The following is a 17,241-nucleotide window of genomic DNA, read 5'->3' on the forward strand; positions in this document are numbered from 1 at the left end:
AGGTGCCCCAATAGTACGTGTTCTTATAAAAAACTAAACAGCACGCAGAAGCAATGCAATAGGGAGATAGAACCCACATTTCCTCACCTCTTAATTATACCTCTGCAAAAATTCTATTTTAACTTTGAAAGTCTGCCGTTTGGCAATATATGTGTTTGTGATATGATTAAAATGTTCCGTGTTCATTACAAGGCATCCTGATCGCTGGGTTTAGATTGAGACCTGGTTTAAATTCTAACTCTGCCATTTACTGGCTGGGTGACCTTGATCACCTCAGAGCCTCCATCCCCTCATCCACAAGATGAAGAAAATAACCCTTACCTTACACGGTAGTTGTGAAGAGTAAGTGAAGTTAGCACATGATAACCATCTAATTAGTGAATTAGTGTTACTATTAGGAAAATTAATTCAGGTAATTTATAAAGACTAGCAAACACCTGTCCAGTAGATCTTAAATGTTCATAACAACAATAGAATTTTAGTATCTACTCAGCCTGTAATTATCATTCCCTCTTATATAGTTGATCAGTTAAGGCGTTAAAAATTTAAAAATCTTTTGGAAACATTCCTAGGATGTAGTTGAAAATTAAACACAATACGGCATTCTCCTAGTTGTAAAAATCAACCCCTATAAAAGTGGCTTGAATATGAAGGCTATGTCATTTATTTAAAGGAAAGAAAAACGAATTGAAATCAACAGTATCGAGTGCTTAGAGAAATGTATCTTGACCTACAGCTGGTGTTCATGGAAAATGCAAAACTAGTCTTTATATTATAAAATACCCTGGAGTTGTTTGGGATCAATGTATCATCATTCCTATAAATGTACCTGATTACAGTGCATTTATATCTGCATCTTCAGCTCAAAGTTTGTGATTTCAAAAATAATAGTTATATGATAAACATCATCTATTAATGGTTGTATCGTACTTGGCCTTGAGGGGTTTTTTTGTTTTGTTTTGTTTTGTTGTTTTTTCCACCCTTACTCATCACTTTACCTTTCTGGAAAAGGGTCACTCTGTAGTGAGATGTTTCATTTATAGTGAAGGAGCGCAATGTGCAACTGGCCATTAAAATTAATTTTGGAGTTAGAGGTAGCATGTTTTCAGGGGTTAATTCGCTCTGGCCACATTTCATGTAACATATTCTTTTCTTTACCTGCTTTTCAACAGCCCGACCACAGCCCCACTGAGCAGGACGATAGGACTCCGGGCAGACTCCAAGCTGTCTGGCCACCCCCGAAGACAAAAGACACAGAAGAAAAAGTGGGATTGAAGTACACCGAAGCAGGTAATGTGAAAAGAAGTCAGGTACCCGTGGAACGAATCCTTTGCTGCCATGGCTTTTAGTGCCAGTTCAGTCCTCCCAGAATTTGAGTTTTTGTTTCTCTGCAAAATGTAAGGCTGAACGCTTTTTGTTTTTTGGTTGTGCTGTTCAAGGGAACCTTTGCACAATTATCATTAATGCATTTCTTAGAGATGAAAGGTGAAGGCCATGGAATGAATGAAGGGCGGCCAGTGTGGAAAGTAGGAGAACCTTTGGGGAACTAACAGAGCGGGTAGATTACACGTTCCTCAGGAAGCAGGTGGTGGGCCCTCATACTGTTGCGAGCCGGTAGGGTTGCTTGAAGAGGCGGCGTATGAGTCTCCAGAGCTGCAATCTGATTTGTTGTTTGTCTTTGAGAATGCTTTCCAGCTACAGGAACCTTGTGTGGAGTGAATGTACAGAGACGGTATCAGTTACTCGTTCCCTTTTGTGAGACAAAGCTTTATTTAATGCATGGGCCAATTTTAAAGCAATCTAACTCTCTGGAAACCTTCCCAGGAGCTTTGCTTGAATATATTAAAATGGAATGGGCATTTAGATATTTTTACTCTACCTGACAGGTTCACATGAAATAAAAAAATAAGAATTAGAGGATGGTGTGTCTTAAATGAATATATGTGTTTATGCATCTCTGGTGAAACCTCTTTGTCTTCTTCCTGATATTTCAAGATTACCTATGCAGACTTATATTTTTCTGGTTGTCTTAGGTTGTGTGTATTTGAGGATCAGTCTATCCATTTAGAGAAAAATGCTTTCCGTTCCTATTCACTGATAGACAGAAATGGATCAAATTTGGGGTGGGTTAGTAGTACATGGTTTTTCTGCAGTATCATAAGTTACTTCAGTGATTAAGAACACAGATGCATTTTGAGTTGGCAGTGAATCTTCAGTTCTACAACCTGATGGCTTTTAGCCTTGATTTACGCAATTGCAGACTTCTGACTATCCCAAGACATCGACTACTTCATAGCATTTGTTTTCTGCAGTGCTTGACTTTTTTGTCAAGCCTTGGCCTTAGTGAAAAACAATATATAGCTGTTCCAGTCTCCTTATCTACAGTCGATTTTTCCAAAATTGGAGTGCTTGTTGTTACAATCATTGAACCATCTACCAAATTCTTTCTCATGATCGGGCACAGTTTGAACACTTAAAAGTACTGAAGTTTGCTTTAATGCAAAACCAAATTCTATGAGTTTCTTATTCCTAGTTTATATTGGTGACCTAAGTCCTGTTCCTACGAGTAGATTGCGGCAGTCTTCCTTGTAAGGATGTGATTTGCTGAGTAGAGAAGTTAGAGAAGTTACGACTCAATGTCATAAATGGTTTTTCAATCCACTTCAAGTAATATTTGGGGGGCATTTATACCTCTGCAAAAATTCCTTATTCCAGAAGCTCAGAGGAACACCATAGTTGACCTCATTGGTGGCTTTCCCAGTCTTGGCTTGTCATGATCTGTATTCTCAGAGCTTTCTAAGGTTTTGGATGAGATGGGGGAGGGCAGGACAGATAATGATAGTGCTGCGGGATGAGCTGTGATAGCACAGTGACCGAGAGGGCTGGCTGTGGTCTGAAGAAGACATCCAAGTCCCCAACCAGTTCCCACCGTGGCTGTGCTCCTTACCATGCTCCCCGGGCTGGTGCTCAGCTTCCTGAGAGCCTTCTAGGAGCTCCTTACTCTGCTGATGTCCTTTTGGTGGGTATCAGAGAAGAGTAAGATACCCCTGCACCTGCAGTAAACTTTTTATTACCCCATTACTTGATATCAGCATAGGGTTGCCTTGTCATTTATTGCTAATTTCGAGGAAGTTAACACTTTCCTTGTGATTTTCTTCAACTGTTGTTGAGAAAACTGTTGGTTTATTATTTAAAGCATTTTGTGGTATTTCCATTGGTTTCCCTGCCTTTAGGGAGACATACAAAATTTGCTACTCTGCAGAGAGCACAGAAACAGTGAAATTAGATTCAACATATTTCAAGGGGTTTGAAGGCTTATGCCTTTATATCTTCAATGCTCTTTATTTTTTTTTTAAAGATTTTATTTATTTATTTGACAGAGAGAGAGACACAGCGAGAGAGGGAACACAAGCAGGGAGAGTGGGAGAGGGAAAAGCAGGCCTCCTGCCGAGCAGGGAGCCCGATGCGGGGCTCGACCCCAGGACCCTGGGATCATGACCCGACCCGAAGGCAGACGCTTAACGACTGAGCCACCCAGGTGCCCTGATTCTCTTTATTTTTCCTGGGGTATACAAGAATCTAGTGTTCCTATTTCAAGTGTGTTGTTGGAATTCTGTGCTATCAACATTTAAGCCCAGTCCTTGGCAGAGCTGGGAGCGAGATCGTGTTTGTCATCATGCATTCGCCATTGTCCTTGTGCTGCCCTCAGCCACTTCAGACTTGCCACTGTTTGGATTTTCCTTTATAACACAGTTTGTCATTCAATGATTTTTTTTTCCTGAGGGCTTAAGAGATCACCTAATACTATAAACTCACCTTTTGTTCACGGATAAAAAGAAAGCTGATATCAGAGAACCTGTCCCTTTAAACTATGACTTCCGGAGTTCTCTTAGTCATATGAGGGTAGCTGACTGCTGTTGCTGGCGCCCACTGCTAAGGAGGCTCTCTCTGCCACTTCCAGAGCCATCAGCATCATCTGTGGCTGCTGACACTGTAACTACCACCCTTGGCGGGTAAAACCTCTGGCCCCCGAGAGCTTCCAATGATCACACTGTGCTCACCATCAAGGGCACTTCCACTGTCAATATATGAGCTCTTGGAACTTTGGTGATGTGCCAGCTAAGAGAATCACCAGCCCCCATCAGAGCCATCGTGCAGGGGACTTGTCACTGGTGCTGAAGTTGACCTCTTTTACTCAGTGAGGGGCTTCAGTATTAATTCACTGAGCCTGAACTTTTTTCCTCAAATGAGAGTGCATTACTTTCTCCCATCTCTTGTGCTGTGCTTTCTTACACTATTATCTATGCAATCCTGTTTTGTGTTTGGGATGCCTCGCAATAATTTGGACTGAAAACCTCTCCCCCCAGTCCTGGGAAATGGGATTGGGACAATCTGATGGACAGACCCCATATTCTTCTCAGAATTATCTTTCCTTCCTTGGGTGTAAGAGTTGGCTCTTGAAACAACCTTGTGGGATGATCTTGTTTTTTTGAGGAGAAATCTCTTTCAGTGAGCTCCTCATATCCTTAAATGGTTAATCAACTTAAATGGTTAATCAGTTGAGTCCATGCTACTTTACTGTGCTGCAAGACCAGAAACATCTGGATGCAGTAAACTTGATTAGCTTTTGAAGCTTGGGGCAAAGTAAAACTCAATCAGAGCAAAGTGAAAAGGTGTGTCGTGAAACATACAAGGGGGTACCTAAGAAAAATGTCTACCTTTATATTTGATGTGGCCAAAGCAATTCGTGTTGTGAGAAATAGATAACCAGTGTTCTCCCTCTGCTATTTCTCTTCTAATATGCTGTTCTATACATGGCGAGGTGATATAAGGGTTAGTAACTTGCAAAACAACACAAAACAAAACTGGAAAGCACAAGGACCCTGGTATCATAGAATCATTGAATCATACCATTAACACAGGGTTGAACTTATTTTTATCTCAAGCATGAAAAAATTTATCTAAGCCATATTATGTCACTTTTGTTTCCCTTTTGGTTTTTGAAGGATAAATGCATTTAGCCTTATTTTTTTTTTGATAATTACATATATTAATATATCAACCAGGGTGCTTTCAAGAATCAGGTGACCAACTCAAACTGGATGATTTGATTGAGAGTTTATTAGAACTCTTTACAAAGTTGTGGGCAGGGCTTAGGGAAAGCACTAAGAGATGGAGCAACATCTGGTGCTACTAACAGAAGGTTTTAAAGCCCTAGACTTGAAGGGGCAAGGGTAGGAGAAGCCACTGGGGAAACCCAGAATTTCAGAGGGAGGCTGAGTGGTATGGTGAGGGCTGCCCAACAGGAGTTGTGGCCCTCAGGAGAGGGATGAAGCCGATCCACAGAGCCTTGGATTTGTGGATTCACAAATCCTCAGACTTCCTGTCAAGTCAGGAAAGGAACTGGGAAATAAAGAGCCCAACTCTCTTCTTTGTCTTGTCTTCCCCATCACTGCCATTGGCCAAATCCAAAAACAAGTCCGAGGACTGGGAGCCACTTTATGCCATTCCTTTAGGGCAACAGGGTCCAGAATAGGGCACCAAAAGGGGAAGTGTGGATCTGGAGCAGCAAATACAGGATACCCAGCACAGTTACACTCCCAGAAGACTCCAGGTTAGAGAGGTTCCTCAATCTCTCAGTCGGCATGGAGAATTGGCACACATTTATCTCCATCACACCTGACCACACAGGGTTCTAATACAATGTCATGAAGAAAAAATCCTGTTTTTTAACCTGTGGGAGGATTATGTCTTTTGCTTTAACCGATTCATAGAAAATATAATGGCCATCCTTCAGAGACTTGCTCTGTGAATACCTTCGTCACCTTAATGTAGAGAGTTTATTTACTGATCTCAGTTTATTTACTGATCTAAGTATTAAATGTTTCCCTATATTACAAAATAAAATAATGAATTTTGGAAATAACCAGAAATACCACAAAGCAAAAGAAACTTTCTGTAATTCTGTTTCACAGGGAAATCATTGCCAACATTTTGAATTATGAAAGGCCTATGTAAATTGAACACTTAAAAACTTTGTTTTTAATTTTTTTTTTAGATTGTATTTATTTATTTGACAGAGAGAGCACAAGTAGACAGAGTGGCAGGCAGAGGGAGAGGGAGAAGCAGGCCCCCCACTGAGCAGGGAGCCTGATGCGGGACTCGATCCCAGGACCCCGGGATTATGACCTGAGCTGAAGGCAGATGCTTAACCGACTGAGCCACCCAGGCGCCCACTTAAAAACTTTTTGATCATCTTGTATAGGCTGCTTTTCACACTTGAAAATGTGACTGTATTTTTTGACTACATTTTAACCATGATTATATTTATAGAGATTTAGTTTTTCAAGGTATTAAAAATAATGTAAAAATGGAAATAACACTTCTGTAAATATCTTTGTTCATAAATGTTTCATTAGGATAAATTTCTTGTGGTAGAATTGCTAAATGAAAGGGTATATGCCTTAATGTTTTCAATGTATATTAATTACCAAAGTTAATTTTTTATGTAAATATATTCAGTATGAAAACAGTACTCTTTTTTTTAAGATTTTTATTCATTTATTTGAGAGAAAGCGAGAGAGAGCACAAGCCAGGGCGGGGAGGGGGTGGGAGGGAGAAGCAGGCTCCCCACTGAGCAGGGAGCCCCACATGGGGCTCAGTCCCAGGACCCTGGGATCAAGACCTGAGCTGAAGGCAGACGCTTAACCAACTGAGCCACCCAGGTGCCCTGAAAACAGTACTTTTAAAACAATGAAAAAAAGTTTCTGTCTTTATCATTTATTTTTAATTTTACTTGTCTTGTCCAGTGTGAAAACATTTTAAATATTTGTATAGTCAAATCTATTTTCATTTTAATGTATAACTTTTCTTTTTTGGCTTAAGAAGTTCTCTCCTACTCAGATCACCTATATTTTCAAATTGCTTAAGTGATTTTTTTTTCTAACTTTTCCTTCTTTCCTTCCATTTTATATCAAAAATTGATTTTGGTGCATAGCTTGAGGTAGAAATCTAAGACCACTTTTTTCCCCTCAAGGTGCTAACTTAACAGCAGGCTTCTAGCATAGTTACTGTCTATGCTAAGCTTGGGAATGTTTCGGGCCTTCTGTGGTACTTTGTATGGGTGTCTTAATTATTTCAGCATTAAAATACATCTCAGGATCTGTTCAAGTTTTTATGCAATTTAAAAAAAAATGTTTTGGGCTGCTTATTCTTCCAGAAAACCTTCGTTTACCTTGGTTTCAAAAGGATCTGTTTAGTATTTTTACTGCGACTGCATTAATTTATGAATTAATATGAAGGTAGAAATGAGAATTGAGATCTTGAAAATGCTTAGTATTTCTATTCAAGAACATATCTTCCAAAACTATTCAAATTGTCTTTTTTGACTCAGTAAAAAATATTGCCTGAATTTTTTCTAAATATATTCCTAGGCATGTTATCTTTAAAAAAAAACATGATATGAATTTGTAGCTCATGATTCATTTTTCCTAAAAGTCAGATGCATTCCTAAGAATCTAGTGGCTCAAGGAACACCAGCTCCGAGGCCAGGGCTGGACTGAGTGAAGGCCACATTTTGGACTGACTGACTGACTGGCTGGCTGGCTGGCTGATACCAGGGGAACCTTACCTCTGTTTCACTCTGGTTAGTGATTCTGAATATTCCGAGGCTCCTTTTAAAAATCTAACAAAGATAGAAAGGTATGGAAGAAGACACTGCAGTTAATTTTGTATTCATTTCAGACTCTCCTACCCCTACCCCACTGCCATCCCTGGACTTACCCTTACCTCCCTATCCCCTCCTCCCCACCCCTCACCTCCCCAAGTTTAGATGAACCTTTGATTCAGAAGCTCAGCCCAGAGCTAGGCTTCCTTTCCTGCTCATCTCCTATTTTATATTATGAAGGAGAACCTGAAACATCTAATTATTTATTAGGAAATGTAAAAACCTATTATCATGGTGTGTGCCTCAGCATCTTGAGAGGAACTGAAGTTAATTATTGTGAGTTTTACATTAAAATGGTGTTGTACATTAAAATGGTACTATTTGGGAAACTGGCAGTGACTTAATTACCCATGGAAGGAGAAAATACAATGAAGAAAAGCACTTATTTTTTCTGAAACAAAGTGAACTATGCTTTTTTGGTTTCTCTTCCAATATGCATCTGGAAAAGCTCTTCCCTCCACTGGCTGCAGCTCAGACCCAGCCTGGGGCTGGGGGTATGGCTCATGGGCTGCCCTGCTGAGAGTGAGCACTGTGGCTTTGGTAGAAAAGAGAACCAACCTAGCATGGCATCATGGGTATTGGGAGTGAGCAAGCTGTCGCCACATGCGGCATTTCTTGGGGCTTACTCACACCACTCAGAACCTTAGAGTAGCTCAGGAACATCCCTCTTTAGAATATTTTGGTTCAGATAGGGAAATAACCCATCCTTCAACTTAATAAAGATCCCCCTCCTTTCTGGTTTGTTTGTTTCTTTCTTTTTTTTTTTTTTTTTTTTAAGATTTTACTTATTTATTTGACAGAGAGAGAGACAGCGAGAGAGGGAACACAAGCAGGGGGAGTGGGAGAGGGAGAAGCAGGCTTCCCGCGGAGCAGGGAGCCCGATGCGGGGCTCGATCCCAGGACCCTGGGATCATGACCTGAGCTGAAGGCAGACGCTTAACGACTGAGCCACCCAGGCGCCCCTCTGGTTTGTTTCTAATTTGGGTTCCCTTGGTTATAAAGGACAGAGCTCTTCGCTACTCTTCCTAGTGAGTCAGACATCCTTGCCTCACCAGCAAGGAAGAGCTATAAATATCTTCGAATATTTTATTGGCTTACTGTACTTTAAAAAACTTCTCCATTCATAGCTAACAGGCTGTATTAGCTATGAATAGATTTTCCTTTAATGTCCTGTATCTAGATAAATGATCCCAAGTGTCTTCTTTCACGGTCTAGACAATAGGTTTGTTCACTGTGTATTTATTTTATAGGCCTTTGTGACATGTCACCATCACTTGCATGGAGTGATGGTGATAGTCCAGAAAATTGGAAGCTGTACAGACTAAAAAGCAGGAAAGGCTTGTATTTTTGTGGCCATAGCAATAGGATGTACTGGGAAATGAGAGGTGATTAGAATGTGTGTTAGACTTCTACTTGCTACATAGCTGGGAGCTGTGGGGAGAGAGATGGGCTCTTCCAACACAAATGAGAGCTAAAGCTTGATATGAAGCAGGGGGAATCTCAAAATGTGGGCCAGTGACTCAGGAATTTCATGTTGTTTTCCAGGAAATATTAGTAAAGGTCTTTAGCTCGGGGGAGTAGAGGCAAGAGATTAAAATATAGAATCTGAAATTTTACAACATTAAAAACTGACAGCTGCGGGCGCCTGGGTGGCTCAGTTGGTTAAGCGACTGCCTTCGGCTCAGGTCATGATCCTGGAGTCCCGGGATCGAGTCCCACATCGGGCTCCCTGCTCAGCAGGGAGTCTGCTTCTCCTTCTGACCCTCCTCCCTCTCATGCTCTCTGTCTCTCGTTCTCTCTCTCTCAAATAAATAAATAAAATCTTTAAAAAAAATAAAAATAAAAAAAATAAAAACTGACAGCTGCAGACATTTTAGAAATCATTTAGTTCATCGTGTTATTCATTTTACATACGAGAGCCAAAGGGGTCGTGACTTCCTGAAAGATACACATAATTTTTTTTTAAAGATTTTATTTATTTATTTGACAGATAGATAGAGAGCACAAGTAGGCAGAGTGGCAGGCAGAGGGAGAGGGAGAAGCAGGCTCTCCACTGAGCAGGGAGCCGGATGTGGGACTCGATTCCAGGACCCTAGGATCATGACCTGAGTCGAAGGCAGCCACTTACCGGACTGAGCCACCCAGGCGCCCCAACATACACATAATTAATAAGAGCTGGAATTACAACGGGAAGAGAGGAATGGCTGCTTCAAGTCAGGGAGGGGCTGGAGAGTGATGGGTTTTTTTGTTTTCTCCTACCAATGTACTAACATTTAAAGATCCAGCAAGAGAAACACATGGGGACCAGGAGCACTTAAGAATTATGATGGTTATTTAAAAAAAAAAAAAAGATGGGACCTGAGTGAGTCAGTCCGTATAATAAAGGAGATCATAGGCATACCATACCAGCTCATAGCCACAAAAATTGACTAGGTCATTTCTTGTTGCCATTTTGACTCCTAAACATTTAAAAAGGGGAGTTTTAATGGTGTTTTTAACGCTTCCAAGGCTCACTGAAGCTACTAAAGCCAATAAAAATGATGCTTAAAAAAGAGAAAAAAAATGCTCTCATTTGCAGATTCTTGCAAAGTTCCAGTGGAGCTCATTGTTGGGCGACAGTATATGTGGTCAAGTACACGGTGTACGTGTATTTGATTTTAGGAGACACTTGAATAAACATTTTTATTTTAATGGTTGTATATATATCAGTAGTTTTATTTTATTGTGTCATAGAGAAAATAAAACAAGCACTCAAATCTACTTTGAAGCTTCTTTTGGGAAGATGAGAATGAAGTTTGTACCATATCCTATGTCAGATCTTTACATATCCCTCCTGCGGGTATTTTTCTTCTTCCTTAAAAACCTACCCAGGTGGCTCCATTTTTCTTTTCTTTCTCAAATCTCCATCTGTTTGCAGCTGCTAAGTGTTCTTTCTCTGGCCGGTCCACCAAGCAGCCACTGCAAGCCCTGCCTCAGCATCCTCTCTTCCAGCTCGCCACCACACCTTTCTATCTGCAACCCCTTTGGGTTCCTTCTTCTTGTCCCCCGTTAGTGGGCTCATAGCCATCAACTAGATCAGCGAAAACAAGGCTCACACTCCTTCATAGAAAGCAGCTGCAAAACTGTAAAATTTGGGGTGCCTGGGTGGCTCAGTCCTTAAGCGTCTGCCTTCGGCTCAGGTCATGATCCCAGGGTCATGGGATCAAGCCCCGCATCGGGCTCCCTGCTCCGCGGGAAGCCTGCTTCTCCCTCTCCCACTCCCCCTGCTTGTGTTCCCTCTCTCGCTCTCTCTCTCTCTGTGTCAAATAAATAAATAAAATCTTAAAAAAAAAAACGTAAAATTTTTCCTGTTCTACAGAAAGAACAAATTACTGTCTTCCTGAGAAATAACTAAACACAAGGTTTCAACATCTAAACTCTTGAGCATTTCCCCTCCAGATAAAGGGAGACACTGGATGAGAGAGTGAGAACATTCGATAAGAAAAGTGAATTGTCTCAGACAGAAATTGAGCAGGGAAATCTTGAGGACATATCTAAGTTTGGAATGAAACCTTTGCTGCTGGTTTCATGAGTTTTCGCATTACGAGGACTTGAGCGTGAAGCCTGGCTCTGTCTTGTAGCTGTGACCAGAGTTGCTATCCTCATGTATAAAAGTGAGGACAGTGATAATAATTGTAAATAACTATTGTACAGATAAATTGAGATCATTGTGATGCCACTGAAATTTATATATTGACTCTTTTTAATTTTTCTTTTTGTAAGATTTTATTTATTTGTCAGAGGAGGGGAGAGAAAAAGAGAGAGAGAGCACAAGCAGGGGGAGCAGCAGGCTCCCCACCAAGCAAGGAGCCTGATGTGGGACTCACCTGAGCCGAAGGCAGACACTTAACTGACTGAGCCACCCAGGCGCCCCTATATATTGACTCTTTTAAAGCCAGTTTTTATTGAAGCATAACATGCATATGGAAAACTGTTCAAATTTGAAGTGTATGGCTCTGAGTGGTAACAAAATAAACATGCAAATCAGGAAATAGTATATTACCTACCTCCCAGAAGCCCCCATCTTGCCCCCTTCTGGTAACCACAACTAACCCTTCTTCAGAAGAAACCATGTTCCTGACTTCTAACACAATAGATTAGTTTCATCTGCTTTTGACCTTCATAGAAACTGACTCCTTTTGCATATGGCTTCTTTCGTTCAACATTACACTTGGGAGAACCGGACATGTTGTTGTGTGTACCTATAATTCAGTTATTTTCAGTGCCTTCTAGGATTTCATTGTGTGAATATATCCTAATTTCTTCATTCTAATGTTGATGGACCTTGGTGTTGTCCCCAGGTTTGGGCTGTTATGAATATGTTGCTGTAAAATTTCTTGTACATGTCCTTTGGTGCACATAGGAACAATTTCTCTTAGGTATATACTTGGGAGTGGAACTGTTGGTCACAAAGGTATGTCTGAACTTAATGTCAGTATATGATACCATCAATTTTCCAAAGTGATGGTAACATTTTTTTCTTATGCAAATGCAGCAGCTTTCTTCATAACGGCCATGGAACAAACCCAAATGTCCATCATCAGGGGAAAGGATAAACTGTAGTATGTACAATAGGTAATAGGATACTTCTCAGCAATAACCACTGATACACTCAATTGCATGGATTAATCTCAAAACCCTTAGTGCTGAACAAAAGTAGCCAGATACACAGGAGTTCCTACCATACATTTCCATTCATCAGATTTACTAGAATAAGCAAAACTAACCAATAGTCACAAAAATCATATCGGTGGTTGGATAGAGTAGAGGAATTGACTGCACAGGGATGTGAGGGAACATTCTGGGGGGACATATCTGATTATGAGGTTGAACCCTGGGATTCATTTGTCAAAACTAACCAAACTGTACACTTAAAGTTGAGCATTATACCTTTATAAATTGATTTTAAAAATATTCTTTAACCAAATGCTGTCTTCAATCATTCCCAAAGCTATGTTTACATATAGCCTTACCTATTGACTCACCATGGGTCCTGTTCTACAATTACATCACCTTATTCTCAGTAATTTTCCTTTTTGATTGGATTGTTCATTTTTAAGGTTTTCCAGTATTACTTTCTTATATTTGTTTTCACGATGATAACAATTTACACTCCAACCTCCAGCACATCACAGTTCTGGCTGCTCCATATTTTTGCCAGTATTTGGTGTGGTTGGTCTTTCTAATTTGAGCCATTCTGGTTTTAATTTGTGTTTCCTGAGCAAGCATTCTTTGATATGCTCTTTGGCCCATTGGGTATTCAAGTTCACTGTTCAAGTCACATGTCCGACTTTCATAAGTTGTCCATCTTTTATTATGTTGTAAAGCAGTTCTTTTTATATGCTGCATGTGAGTCCTTTGGTTAATTGTGTTGGAAGTGTTTTCTTCCACTTTGTGGGTTATCTTTTCTCTCTCTTAATGGGGCCTTTTGATGAATAGAGATTCTCAGTTTTACTACAGTCTTGTCCTTATTGTTAGGGCATTTTGAGCCACCTTAAAGGAATCCTTCCCTAACTCTGTCACAAAAATAAGTTATCTTAAGTTATCTTAGAAAGGCATTAGTGCTCTTCCTTTGACATTTAGACCTACAATATTCTGAGCATTAGTTTTTGTGTATGTGTTGGGGGGGGCGTCAAGTTTGTTTTTCCCATACCCAAATTATCTCAAAGTTTTTCCTGAAAAACCCACCTTCCCCCGACCACACCAGCTCTTTATTCTGTTCCACTGTTCTCTAAGCGTATCTAACCTTGTAAGAGTCGAACGCTGTGTTAATGACTATAAATTTGTAGTAAGTCATGATCTGCTAGTGTGTCCTCTTACCTTGGTCATTCTCAGCTCTTTGTCTTTCTATATGCCTTTTAGAATTTTTATCAAATTTGACATGATTTTGATGCTATTGACCTCTTTACAGTACTGAGTTTTTAATTCCATAAATATATCTTTCCATAATAAAATACTTACTTGAATACAGTCTTCTCTAATTTCTCTCAGTGTTACAGTTTTAGTGTAGAGGTTTTGCACAATTTCCTTTAAACTCAAATTTATTCCTAAGTATTCTCAAATTTTTGATGCAGTTGAGCATATGTTTTTTAAAATTCCATTTTCTGACTTTTTTGTTAGAATCTCTCTCTCTCTCTCTCTCATTGACCTTGTATTCAACTTTGTATCTTGCAAACTTGCTACCACATGGCTGTTTTTACTTTGGAAAAACAAGGAGATCTTTCCATGATAGTACATACAGAGCATTTTTATTCTACCTCATTTTTTTTTAATGGCTGCAGAGTAGTCAAGAAAATAGTAGCTGTAATAACTTACTGAACTATTGTCTTATTGATCTTTTTATTACTTAGAATCTTTCACTGTTGTACAGCAATTTCATGAAAGCATCATTTGCATCTATGTTGTGCATACCTGTAAGTACTTTGATAGGATAGAATTAGAATTGCTGTGTCAGAGTCCTTGCCCCTTACAAACACTGGTAGATAGGACAAAATTGCCCTCTTAAAATATTGAATCAATTAATACTAAACTAAAACAAGAAGGTCCATTATTCACACTTTACCAATATTCATTTAATTTTTGCCAGCCTGATGTTAAAAATGCATAGTATTGTTTTTAATTTGTATTTCTCTGATACTAGAATAGTCCGACATCTTTTCATTTTTTCTTCTGTGACTTCCTTTCTGCTCTTCTTTTCCCTTTTGTAAATTGGGTCATTAGTCTTTATTATTACTTATTTGAAGGAGCTTTTTATATATTAAAGGAATTAGTCTCTTGACTGTTGTATGTATTGGCAGTCATAGTCTCCAGCTTGCCACATTATTTGCCTTCTGTCGTCTTTCATTATATGGGAATTTTGTTTTATGTAGTCATAGTCCTGTCTTTTCTGGATTTGTTGTTGGTGATGGTTTTAAGGAAGATTTCTCTAACCTAGGCGGTAACAATATGTATACTTTAGCTAATACACATATATGTTGAAATTTTTTTTCAATCTAGAATTTGTTTTTGTGTGTGGTAGAGATAAGGGGGTGTCAAGCTTGGCCATGTGCTGTAATGATTAGGGAGCTTGGCTGTGGCATCTAATGTCATGGGGTTGAATTTTAGGCTTCAGTTAATTACCTTTACTGGGCAAATTACTGGGCAAGCTAATTACCTATTTATGCCTTAGTGCCCTTGTTCGTGTATGTGTGTGTTCTTTTTTTTTTTTAAGTTGTTTTAGTAGTCTAAGAACTAATGCATTTAGAGAAAGGTTTTTTTTTTTAATATTTTATTTATTTATTTGAGAGAGTGTGAGAGCGAGAGAGATCAAAGAGGGAGAGGGAAATCACAGAGGGAGAGGGAGAAGCAGACTTGCCGCTGAGCAGGGAGCCTGATGCGGGGCTCAACCCCAGGACCCTGGGATCATGACCTGAGCCGAAGGCAGACGCTTAACTGATTGAGCCACCCAGGCGCCCCTCTAATACCATTTAATAAATAGTTATTGCTCTGCAGATGTGGAGTGCCCACTCTCACATATATAAATTCCTTTCTGTATACCAACCTATTTCTAGATCCTTTAATATTTTTGTTGTTATGTTTATTAGGCCTTGTGCCAATTTTTATGTCTTTGCAGTTGGTGTAGTTTTAAAGTTATTTAGTTGTCTGGCAATTCAAATCACCTCAATTCTTTTTTTTTCCATCTAAATTTTGTTTGGGTAGTTGTGTACATACACTCTTGTGTGTGAACTGGAAAGTCAGTTTCTCAAGATCTATGACATGATCCCATTTGAATTTTATATTACATTATTATGTTACAGATCAATATTAGGGGGCATGATAATACTGAGTCTTCCTATCCAGTAACATAATTTATCTCTTGATCTTGTTCAGGATTTCTTTTATGTTCTTCAGTAAAGTTGTACAGTTTTCTTATAGTTTATGCACATTTAAATTTCTGCATATTTGATAATGGGATCCATTTCTCATGTTTTAAAATTGGTTTTGTTGGTATAAAAAAGTGATTTCCATGTTTCTAATTCTAACTTTATACTCATCTTGGTTCTACTAGTTTTTCAGTTGAGACTTGGATTTTTTTTTTTAGATAAATCATGACAATTTGTGTTTTTTTTTAATTGTAAAATATACGTAACATAAAATTTACTATCTTAGCCATTAAAAACTTTTTATCATTTTATTCACTCAAAAGCGTTTATTCACCCTTTGTATATGTAGCATATAATGGTTTACATAATAGATGAAGAGGTGTTAACCATTTTTAAGTACAGTTCAGTAGTGTTAAGTATATTCATGTTTTCAGTGGATCTCCAGAGCTTTTTCATCTTGCAAAACTAAAACTATACCCACAACACAACTCCCCATTTTCCCCCTTCCCTCAGACTCTGGTAGCCACCATCCTACTTTCCGTTTCTGTGAATTTGACTACTCTAAGTACCCCCATGTAAGTGCAACCATACAGTATTTGTCTTTTGTGACTCGCTTATTTTACTTAGCATAATGGTCTCAAGATTCATCTATGTTGTGACATGTATCAGAGTTTCCTTTTTAAGGCTGAATAATATTCCATTGTATGTATATACGGCATTTTGTTGATCATTCATCCACTGATGGGCACTTGGGTTGCTTCTACTTTTTGGCTATTGTGAATAATGCTGCTATGAACATTGGTATACAAATATCTCCTTGAGATCCTGGTTTCAATTCTTTTGGGTATATACCCAGAAGTGGGATTGCTGGATCATATGGTAATTCTATTATTTTGGGGGGAAACTCCTTACTGTTTTGCACAGCTGTTACATTGCTCTACATTCCTTCCAACAGTACACAGAAGTTCTGCTTTCCCCACGTTCTTGCCAACACTTGCTAATTTTTGGGTTTTTTGCTTGTTTTTTAATAGTAGCTACTCTGATCGGTGTGAAGTAGTATCTCATTGTAGTTTTGATTTGCATTTCTCTAATGATCAGAGTCTTCATGTGCCAACTAGTCACTTGTGTATCTTCTTTGGGAAAATGTCCATTCAAATTCCCTGCACATTTTCAATCAAGTTTTTAACGGTAGAAAATAAAACACAAGTTGTTACCTATCATTTTTCTAGTCCTTTTCTACTGCCTATGACCTCCAAAACAAAGCTGGAAAAATAGTGAATAGTAGACTTTGTTGTATTATTCCTGATTTTATAGTCTTCCTTCTAATGTTTACAGTTAAGCATTATGTTGGGCGCAGATTTTTGGTCGATAACATTTATCAAGTTAAGGAACATTCTTTATAGACTAGGGTTTCTAAGTGTTAATATCACAAAAAGTGATTTGAATTTGCTGTATTAAATTCAGGGGTATATTTATTGAAACGACCATTTGATTCATGTGATTTTCTTTATTCTGATTATCTAGTGATTATATTTTAGATTTGTTAGTGTGGAACTATTTCAATATTATTGGGATAGTCCTATTTCATCATGATGAAATACTGAATTTGGGGGA

At 38.9% G+C, this 17,241-nt stretch overlaps 1 protein-coding gene across 5 annotated transcripts in view; it reads left to right on the forward strand.

The window, feature by feature from the left end:
• Positions 1–17,241, forward strand: part of FMN1 (formin 1) — a 418,828-nt gene that overhangs the window by 139,826 nt on the left and 261,761 nt on the right. For 4 of the 5 annotated variants that reach the window (XM_032417337.1, XM_032417336.1, XM_032417340.1 and 1 more), the window contains one exon: positions 1,173–1,290. The exons of the other annotated variant lie outside the window; for it this stretch is intronic. In XM_032417337.1, the coding sequence (XP_032273228.1) occupies positions 1,173–1,290 (118 nt within the window). The remainder of the gene's footprint in view (positions 1–1,172; positions 1,291–17,241) is intronic. 5 annotated transcript variants of the gene reach the window in all.

The sequence above is a fragment of the Phoca vitulina genome, unplaced genomic scaffold (assembly GCF_004348235.1).
Source record: "Phoca vitulina isolate PV1807 unplaced genomic scaffold, GSC_HSeal_1.0 scaffold20, whole genome shotgun sequence".
NCBI lineage: Eukaryota > Metazoa > Chordata > Mammalia > Carnivora > Phocidae > Phoca > Phoca vitulina.